The sequence below is a fragment of the Pongo pygmaeus genome, chromosome 2 (assembly GCF_028885625.2).
Source record: "Pongo pygmaeus isolate AG05252 chromosome 2, NHGRI_mPonPyg2-v2.0_pri, whole genome shotgun sequence".
NCBI lineage: Eukaryota > Metazoa > Chordata > Mammalia > Primates > Hominidae > Pongo > Pongo pygmaeus.
Genome location: NC_085930.1, coordinates 19,802,886 through 19,813,844, shown reverse-complemented (window position 1 = coordinate 19,813,844; position 10,959 = coordinate 19,802,886). Strand labels below are relative to the sequence as shown.

Below are 10,959 nucleotides of genomic sequence, written 5' to 3'. Positions count from 1 at the left end.
CTAGCTAATTGCATACTTGTAGTCCTAGCTAACTGGGAGACTGAGGTGGAAGGATCACTTGAACCCACGAGGTTGAGGCTGCAGGGAGCCATGATCACACCACTGCACTCCAGCCTGGGTCAGTGTCTCAATTAAAAAAAAAAAAAAGCAAGAGAGGAAACAAAAATAATAAAATCATCAACTCCATAAAAGGCAGAAAAAGAGTGGAGGACAAAGCAAGAACAAAGAACAATAGGAGTGAATGGAAAATGATATGGCAAAATTAATCCAACTGTACAATCACTTTGAATGTCAATGGTCTAAATGTACCAATGAAAAGACAAATTGTTAGAGCCCATCAAAATAGAGGCACACCTCACTTTATCGAGCTTCACTTTATTTTGCTTGGCAACATCACCTTTTTAACAAATTAAAGATTTGTGGCCATGAAGTGCTCAGCAAGTCTGACCAGCACCATTTTTCCAACACCGTGTGCTCACTTCACATCTGTGTCACATCTTTTGGCAATCCCCACAATCTTTCAAAGATTTTAGTTATCACATCTGTTTTGATGATCTGTGATCAGTGATTTCTGATGTTATTATTGGAATTGTCTCAGGGTGCTGGAACTCTATGGAAGACAACAAACATGATGGAAAAATGTGTTCGACTGCTTCATTGACTAGTCATTTCCCTGTCTCTATTTCTCTCTTCCAGCCCCCCATTCCCCAAGATACAACAATGAAATTAGGCCACTTCACTGTGCAGTGGCCACCATGTGTTCAAGTGAAAAGAAGTGTGCATGTCTGTCACTTCAAATCAGAAGGCAGAAATCATCAAGCTTAGTGAAGAAGGCATGTTGGAAGCTAAGACAGGCCAAAGCTAAGCTTCTTGCATCAGCTACCCAAGTTGTGAATGCAAAGAAAAAGTTCTTGAAGGAAGTTATAGGTGCTACTCCAGTGAACACATGAATGATTTTAAAAAACAAAACAGATTTTTACTGATACACAGAAAGTCTGAGTGGTCTGCATAGAAGATCAAATCAGCCCCAACATTCCCTTGAGACAAAGCCTAATCCTGAGAAAGGCCCTAACTCTCTTCAATTCTATGGAGGAGAAGAGAAGTGGGGAAGTTGCGGAAGAAATGTTTGAAGCTGGCAGAGGTTGGTACATGAGCTTCTAGGAAAACAGCCATATCTGTGACATTAAAGTGTGAAGTGTGCTGTAAAAATGGGAACAAGAAAGCCTGCATGATAGCACATCTGTTACAGCATGGTTAAGACCTTCTTGTTGGTAGGTCAGGAAGTAATAGTCACCATTTGTGTCCATATTCTCCTAGACTGAGCATGGAGAAATCTATAATAGTAGCCGGAGAGGTGTAGGTTGTGTGTTCAAGGGAAAAAAGAGTGATTTTGAGGGAACACATAGCCTGCCTCAGCTACATCAGATTTCTCTCCTATATGGGCTTGTTGATGCCTGCTGAGGTGTGACTTCTGGCAAAAGGTTTTCCCACATTCCTTACATTCATAAGGTTTTTCTCCTGTGTGTGTTCTCCGATGTATATTGAGGCCTGACTTCTGGGAGAAAGTTTTCCTACATTCATTACATCTAAAGGGTTTTTCCCCTGTGTGAGTTCTGTGATGTACAAAGAGTTCTGACTTCTGGGAGAAGGTTTTCCTACATTCTTTACACTCAAATGGCTTCTCACTTGTGTGAGTTATCTGATGTATGGTGAGAACTGTCTTATCGTAAAAAGTTTTCCTACATTCATCACATTCATAGGGTTTCTCTCCTGAGTGAGTTCCCTGATGCGTATTGAGGTTTGACTTGTGACAAAAGATTTTCCCACACTCATTACATTCGTAAGGTTTTTCTCCAGTATGGGTTCTATGATGTACAGTGAGGACTGACTTCTGACTGAAAGTTTTTCCACATTCGCTACATTCATAGGGTTTCTCCCCCATGTGAATACCTTGATGCTTCCGAAGATTTGCCTTCTGATGAAAGGATTTTCCACATTCATTACATTCATAGGGCTTTTCCCCGGTGTGAGTTCTCTGATGTATAATAAGGTATGATTTCTGACAGAAAGTTTTTCCACATTCATTACATCCATACGGTTTTTCCCCTGTGAGTTCTCTGGTGTATGGTGAGGAATGACTTGCGATGAAAGGTTTTTCCACATTCATTACATAAGTAAGGTTTCTCCCCTGTGTGAGTTCCCTGATGGGTGCTGAGATTTGACTTCTGACGAAAGGTTTTTCCACATTCATTACATTCATAGGGTCTTTCCCCTGTGTGAGTTCTCTTGTGTATCCCAAGGTTTAACTTATTGATAAAGGTTTTCTCACATTCATTACATTCATAGGGTTTTTTGCCAGCATGAGTTCTCTGATGTATAGTTAGGAATGACTTACAGTAAAAGGATTTTCCACATTCATTACATTTATAGGGTTTTTCCCCTGTGTGAGTTCTGTGATGTACTGTAAGATATGACTTGTGGCTATATGTTTTTCCACATTCGTTACATGCATATGGTTTTTCCCCAGTATGAGTTCTCTGATGGACAGTGAGGAATGACTTACGGCGAAACGTTTTCCCACATTCATTGCATTCATAGGGTTTTTCCCCTGTGTGAGTCCTTTGATGGACAATGAGGAATGACTTACGGTGAAAGGTTTTCCCACATTCATTGCATTCATAGGGTTTTTCCCCTGTGTGAGTTCTCTGATGTATCCTGAGGTTCGACTTATTGATAAAGGGTTTTCCACACTCATTACATTCATAGGGTTTTTCCCCTGTGTGTGTTCTCTGATGGACAGTAAGCCTTGACTTATGGCTAAATGCTTTTTCACAATGATCACATGCATAGGGCTTTTCCCCAGTGTGAGTTCTATGATGTATTGTGAGGTATGACTTCTGGCTAAAGGTTTTTCCACATTCACTACACTGATAGGGCTTTTCCCCTGAGTGAGTTCTGTGATGTAAAGTGAGAAGTGACTTACGGTGAAAAGTTTTTCCACATTCAATACATTTGTAGGGTTTATCCCCTGTGTGAGTTCTCTGATGTAAAGTGAGGAATGATTTACGGCAAAAGGTTTTTCCACATTCATTGCATCCATAGGGCTTTTCTCCTGTGTGAATTCTCTGATGGATAGTGAGGCTGGACTTATAGCTGAACAATTTTTCACACCAGTTACAGGCATAAGGTTTTTCCTCAGTAGGCATCTTGTGCTGTATCACAAGGTCTGATTTGCTAATGGAGGGTTTCTCACATTCAACACATTCATAGGGTTTCTCTCCTGCGTGTGTTCGCTGATGTTTAGTGATGTCAGACTTTCTACAGCAAGTTGGCTGTCCTACCTGAGTTATCCCTTGGACGATAACAGCTGAATTATTACAGGCTTTCTTATATTCATTATATTTATCAAAGGTCTGTCCTGTATGAACCCACTTATGTATAAAGAACATTGCCTCCGTGTTGAAGGTTTTCCCTTGTTCATTACTTTGAAAAGGCTGCAGCAGAGTTTGAATCTTGTGATGCTGAGTAAGATGTTCATGATGTCTGTGGGATCTCCTAGTTATATCAGGGACATGAGGTTTCTCTCCAGACTGTGTCTCACCAGGCTTAATAGGGAAAATCATGTTCTGGCAAACATTAAACTGCCCAGGCTTCATTCCTGAACTGTTTCCATTATTTATAATCAGATTTAAAACATGGTTTGAGTTCAAATTAAATGTTTTTCCTAATTCAACTCTCTCCTGAATTGATGTGTTGCTGTTGATGATTACAATTTGCCAGAAAAATCTATCATGACTTTCATGGCTCCTTTCAATAAGGTCATCAAGGATCTGGACAGCTGAAATGAGAAAAAGGTATCCATGAACCACACATGAGCATGTCTTACAGAATGCTTGTGTAAAGGTAAAAAAAATTGCTTCCTATCCCAGTGGAGTAAGATTTGATAAAAATAAATAATGGGTATTGGTTTTATACCCATATGGTTCCTGTTCCTACTAACATAATGTAATAAATCAGTATATTTTCTAATGTTCAATTGAGTTTTTCTTTGCATTTGAAGTTTTCCTTTTCTTTTTTATTTCACAAAGAATTATTTGGTAATAATATGCATCTACTTCCTACTCATAGGTTTTAATAAGTGCTCATTATCTGTCATTTGTTTTCTCTTTTTTTCCTATTTATTCATATAATAGTGGCTGTTTTAATAGCTGCTATTTTTTCATTATTCTTCTTTGAAGATAGCCAGTTTTCCCTGGGTCAGCAACTGGCAGGTACAGGAGATGGCCATTTTTCTGTCTCCTAAGCATGGAAGTAGCTTGTGGACAGGATTTTGCCTACATTTAACCTTTCACTCTTCCCTGAGAATGGTTAAATGTGTCTGGAGGTTTTCCAAGCAGAAAATCTCTTATTCCCCATGTTAAACAAAAACAGATCCTGGCAAATTCCTACTTAAACATGACAACCCCTGCTTCCCAGAACCATAATAGGCACAGAAGCTCCAGTCAAAAAACCACACTGGTGATCTGAAGGATTGGTTCTGCAACTCAGGCTGTGCCCGTCATCTTTGAAAAGTGTATTTCTGGTTCCTTCTGAGATCAACAGCCCTGCCCCTCTCCACTCACACACCCCTGCTTGGTAATTCACCATTTTTGAAGGGTTTTATTTTGTGTTTTGGAGTTTCAGATGTCACACAGTTTCATTTAAAAATGAAGTTTCCTGTACATTTCTCATCTTCAAATGGTAACTACAAACTCCACTCTCAAACAGAGATCTGAGCCCTTCAACAGGAAATAATTGGTTTCTTTGGACTTGAGACCCAGAATCTTCTGGTTCTCCTCCCAGGTCCAGCATCACCCCTATCCAGGCCCCTATGATGAGTCCTCTTCAGCTTCATAATTTCTTTCTGAGACAGGATCTTACTCTGTTACCCAGGCTGGAGTGCAGTGTTGCTATCATAGCTCACTGAAGCTTCAAACTCCTGAGCCCAAGCAATCCTTCCACCTCAGCCTCCCAAGTATAAAACTTGGGATTACAAACCCATGTCACCATACTCAGCTACTATTTTTTTTTTCTGTAGGTGGGGGTCTACAAGGATCATTTAAGGCCAGAAGTTCGAGACCAGCCTGGGCAATAGAACAAGACCTCATCTCCACAAACAATAAAAAATTAGCTGGGTGTGGTGGCACACACCTGTAGTCCTAGCTACTTGGGAGGCTAGGGTGTGAGGAACACTTGAGCCCAGGAGTTCATCATTACAGTGAACTATAATCATGCCACTGCACTTCAGTCTGAGAAACAGAGTGAGAACTATCTGTTTAATAAAAAATAAAACAAGAATAAAGCTACAGCTTAAAAAGAAACACTATTTTCATCATCATTGTTATAATGACTGATTCTTAAAAATCGCTTAAGATACATTCAACGGATAAATAAATGCATGAATGTCTAAAAAAATTTTTTAAGATACTACATCAGAATAGAGGAAAAGAGGGAAATAGAGAAAACAAATAGCAAAGAAAAAGGCCTGAGGAGAGGATGGCAGGGATTGGATTTGGGGTAAATAGAAGATACTCACAAAAATAAGAGACTGGGATATATGCATGAGAGTTACCCCTGGGGACTATATAATGCACATTTAATGCAAACCAACAGTCTTCAGGTCAAAGATCTAGGGAAAAAAGTGGTGAAAACAAGATAACACTACAAAAATCTGCTGGGCATTAGTCCTCCAGGCCTCCCTGCCCAGTATTCACCGACTGACCTGAAAGTCTCAGGTTTGGGGCTTCTTCTACTATCCATGGCTCTGCTCCTTGCTCTAGCTTGAAGATCATCTCAGGTTTGGTAATGCAATGCCCTGATAACGAGAAAGAGTGGAAGACTTTGTCAAACCACTAAGTCAAATCCTTTTCAGAATGACAACAGCTGGGCTTCAGGGACTGTGCAATGAAGGAGCCAATTTGAACATTTCATTACAGAGTAGTGACACATTTTTCATCAACTGGAATCTTACAAGTAAATATTATTATACCTTAAAAGGGTTCCTATATTTACCAACAACAAAACACATTCCTGGGAGTTACTGGGAAGTTTTACTCACCCAATGATACCAGGCTGCTGTAGGTCTCCAGCATCACGTCCCTGTAGAGGGTCCTCTGAACATCATCCAGGTCCTGCCACTCCTCCCAGGTGAAGTGCACAGCCACATCTTCAAAGGACACCAACCCCTGTAATGGCACATTTTTCCTCAAGTCAAAGCATCAGCCCAGGGTCAAAAGAACATGAATCTGGGAATTCACTCTTTTGTGTGTCCATGTGTCTTATATGTATTTTACATAAGATGTAGTTTGTTTTGTACTGTTTATGGTGAGAGAAGGAGTAATCACAGTAGAAATATGCTTCCACTGTAATAACTTATGAATTAATAAAATTGTATTACAAAGTTCACCTTGTAGATCTAGAACCATCCTTATTGCTGGGGATAAAAGTATAAACAAAATGCAAAACCCTCTCACTACAAAAATAATAAAAAAAATAGGCATCATGCTGCATGCCTGTAGTCCTGGCTACTCTGGAAACTGAGGCTGAAGGATTGCTTAAGCCCAAGAGTTTGACAGTGCAGTGAGTTATGATCACATCACTGAACTCCAGCCTGGCCAACAGAGAGCCTATCTCTCAAAAAAAAAAAAAAAAAAAAAGGAATAAAATTCTACTCCTCAAAGGAGCTCATGATCTGGTTATGAATATATAAGTATAAACACATACTGGGAATGATGTTTAGGTGAACTCATTGAGACACAAGTTCAATACAGACTAAAATAAGAGAGAAGGAAATAAGTTTTATTTTGCATCATGAGGTTCCACTTTACTGAAAAATCAGGTTTTTGGCTCTTCCACACGAACCATGAATCCTCATGACTATGAGAAAGTATCAGAAGTCTACTCACAAAGGCAAAGAGAACACACACCACTTTAATGGAACTCTGGACAGCACCATGCCTAGATGAATGATCCTGGGCAGTGATGAAAGCTAAAGGCAATATTTAAGGAATTGATTATGCAGTGATTCTGCATTTAAATATTTGACCTAATTTCAAAAATTCTTATGCATCTATCATTTTTACATTACATTACTTCCTCAGTATCCATGGGGACTGATTCCAAGATACTCCCAGATACCAAAATCCACAGATTAGATAACTCTCTTATATAAACTAGTCTCATATTTGCATAAAACTTATGTACATCCTCCTATATACAGTCATGAGCTGCATAATAACATTTCAGTCAATGATGAAACATGTATATCACAATAGTCCCATAAGATGATGATGAAACGTACACAGAAACCTGATATTGGCATTGCAGATGAAGTGCAGAAAACGATATTCAATAATGGCTCTGAGCCATCTGGTTACCTATATACCAAAAACATATAAATAAAAATATACATATCATGTAGGTTTTTGTAACACTACGAAGTTCACAAAACAATGAAATTACCTAAAGATGCATTTCTCAGAAAGTAATCCCATTAGTAAGCCATGCATGACTGAACTTTAACTCTTTAGATTACATATAATACTGAAGACAATGTAATGCTACATAAATGGCTCTTATACTGTACTGTTTAGGAAATAATGACAAGAAAAATTTCTGTAGATGCTCTGCACAGAGACAACCATCTATTTTTGTGGGAATATTTTCAATCTGAAGTTGGCTGAATCCACAGATGCAAAACCAATGGATACAAAAGGGTAAGTATAATTAAAAGCATATACACTAGCATTTCAAAATTTCCTTTCTACGGGACAAAAAATTGCTGTATCCACCCAGGGTGAACATAGTCACTTCATAAACAGGTGTAAATAAGGAGGTCCAGTAAGGACAGAAAAGTTACATGACCATATTGGCATTTTAACAGCCATCCCTGAGAAAGAGAATGGGAAAGGGCTTAAGGGAAAGCCAGAAGGGAGTAAACAGGAAGACAGATGTGACCACCTATATCAGGACATGGAGTGTAAGAATACACAATAGGGAAGCAGTTCTTAAAAGGAAAAAAATGTAGAAACAGGATTTGGTACCAATTTGCTGTGCAGTGGGTAAAAAGGGGAGTTTTGTTTCCAAGTTATCTGCCATGATCCAGCTAGTTTGGTACTGGTGTTGTGAAGTGAAATTTGCAAAAAATAAAAGAATATGATAACCAGAAGTGACACAGACTTGGACATATCATGTGTGAAACATCTGAGGTTCCATATGTGGGAATGTCCAACTGGCAATTGGGAATATGGCTCCAGTGGTTCAGAAGAGAGATCAAAACTAAAGATAAAGATTTAGAAACTACCAGCATTTCAATGGTACCTGAATCCATCAGACCAAATGAAAATAAGAGAATGAAAGAATAAAAGAAACAACTACAGAATCTACAGAAACACTAACATTTACACAGGAAAAGAAATAGACTGTGAAGACCAAGAAGGAACTTTCTGAGTTTATTCCGCGAATAAAGAAAAATTCAATATTCGGAAGTCTACTAATATAATTCATCACGACCATAGTCCTGTGGAAAAAAATCCTTTAACTGTGCATATACGCATTGAGAAGACAGTTTTAGAAACACATTCCAGGTTCCTATTTCTGCATGTAAGAAGCTTGGAAATAATCAATAATTACTTTACAATAATTAATTTTAATAACAATCTTCACAACAAATTAATATGACACAATCTTAACAACAAATAAAAAGCTGAACAGACTAAAAAATCAACAATTCTTTCTAGATTTGAAACTCAGGGGAGGACACAGGGCAAACCACTGCCCCCAGGATTGCAGAGACAGAGAAGTGAATATAGGACTTTATGGCTTACAGGAAAACGGACTCACTACTGAAACCAACTTTCGAATCAGTGCTGGAGTAGAAAAACTCAAACTGTAACTGGTGAATGGCTGGAGGATCCGCGTGGACAACTCTAAGTGGTAAAAACTACAAAGAGATAGAGTTATTGTGAGGGAGGGGCACAATACTGTAAAATTGTCTCATGGAGCTTCACCAGGCTCCTGTGACAAATACCTGAGAAAACTCCCCTCCTGCTTCAACCTTTTGGAAGGAAAAAGGAAAACCATTTCAAAATATGCCAGAGCACCCCATCTTAACAAGGCTTGTCCACAGGAGAATCTACTTAACTTCAGCCTAATCTGCTCTAGTATAATCAGAGACTAAATAACGGAGGGAAAGGGAATTATCCCCTTCCACTGCAGCCCATTCTAATCATGTTCCACCTAAGGTGGAAAATTAATTAAACAGAGGAACACTTCTGAGGTTCACAGTATAGACCCAATCATAGCATTCCAGAACACGGCTGCTGGGGTCTGTGTGTTTGTCCCTCACATACGATACCAAAACGCTGCTCCTGAGGTCTGAATGTTTCTCCCTCACATAGGATTCCAGAACACTGCTAGGAGGGTCTGAATGTTTGTCCCTCACATAGGATTCCAGAACATTGATGCTGGGGTCTGAATGTTTGCCCTTAACCTAGGATTCCAGAACACTGCTGCTGGGGTCTGAATGTTTGTCCCTCACATAGGATTCCAGAAACTGCTGCTGAGGTCTGAATGTCTGTTCCTCACATAGCATTCCAGAACACTGCTACGAGGGTCAGAATGTTTGACCCTCACATAGGATTCCAGAACACTGCTGCTGGGGAGTGAATGTTTGTACCTCACATAGGAGTCCAGATCACTGCTACGAGGTTCTGCATATTTGTCCGTTACATAGGATTCCAGAAGACTGCTGCCATGGTCTGAATGTTTGTCCCTCACATAGGATTCCAGAACACTGCTGCTGGGGTCTAAATGTTTGTACCTCACATAGGATTCCAGAACACTGCTGCTGGGTTCTGAATGTCTGTCCCTCACATAGAACTCCAGAACACTGCTGCAAGGGTCTAAAGGTTTCTCCCTCACATAGGATTCCAGAGCACTGCTGCGAGGGTCTAAATGTCTGTCCCTCACATAGGATTCCAGAACACTGCTACGAAGTTCTGAATGTTTGTCTGTTACATAGAATTCCAGAACACTGCTGCCGTGGTCTGAATGTTAGTCCCTCACATAGGATTCCAGAACACTCCTGCTGTGGTCTGAATGTCTGTTACATAGGATTCCAGAACACTGCTGCCATGGTCTGAATATCTGTCCCTCACATAAGATTCCAGAACACTCTTGCTGTGGTCTGTTTGTCCCTCACATAGGATTCCAGAACACTGCTGCCATGGTCTGAATGTTTGTTCCTCACATAGGATTCCAGAACACTGCTGCTGCGGTCTGAATGTCTGTCCCTCACATAAGATTCCAGAACACTGCTCCTGGGGTCTGAGTGTTTGTCCTTCAAATAGGATTGCAAAACACTAATGCAATGATCTGAATGATTGTCCCTCACGTAGGATTCCAGAACACAGCTGCTGGGGTCTGAATGTTTGTCCCTCACATAGCATTCCAGAACAGTGCTGCTAGGTTATGAATGTTTTTCCCTCACTTAGAATTCCAGAACACTAATGCAATGATCTGAATGATGGTGCCTCACGTAGGATTCCAGAACACTGCTGCTGGGGTCTGAATGTTTCTCCCTCACATAGGATTCCAGAACACTCCTGCTGTAGTCTGAATGTTTGTCCCTCACATAAGATTCCAGAACACTGCTACGAGGGTCTGAATGTTTGTCCGTCACATAGGATTCCAGAACACGGCTGCTGTGGTCTGAAAGTTTTTCCCTCACATACGATTCCAGAACACTGATTCCAGGGTTTGAATGTTTGTACCTCACATAGGATTCCAGAACACTGCTGCTGGGGTCTGAGTGTCTGTCCCACACATAGTATTCCAGAACACTGCTGGGATGGTCTGAATGTTTGTCCGTCACATAGGATCCCAGAACACTGCTGCTGGCGTCTGAATGTTTGTCCCTCA

General features: G+C 40.1%; 1 protein-coding gene across 1 annotated transcript in view; it reads right to left on the bottom strand.

Annotated features, from left to right (window-relative positions):
- Positions 1 to 355: 355 nt before the first annotated feature.
- LOC129032439 (zinc finger protein 717) overlaps positions 356 to 10,959 on the bottom strand; it is a 47,296-nt gene continuing 36,692 nt past the window's right edge. Inside the window, 5 exon segments of the mRNA XM_054479595.2 lie at positions 356 to 1,897; positions 1,900 to 2,108; positions 2,111 to 3,838; positions 5,762 to 5,854; positions 6,098 to 6,224. Of these exon segments, the coding sequence (XP_054335570.1) occupies positions 1,370 to 1,897; positions 1,900 to 2,108; positions 2,111 to 3,838; positions 5,762 to 5,854; positions 6,098 to 6,224 (2,685 nt within the window). The 3' untranslated portion in view covers positions 356 to 1,369.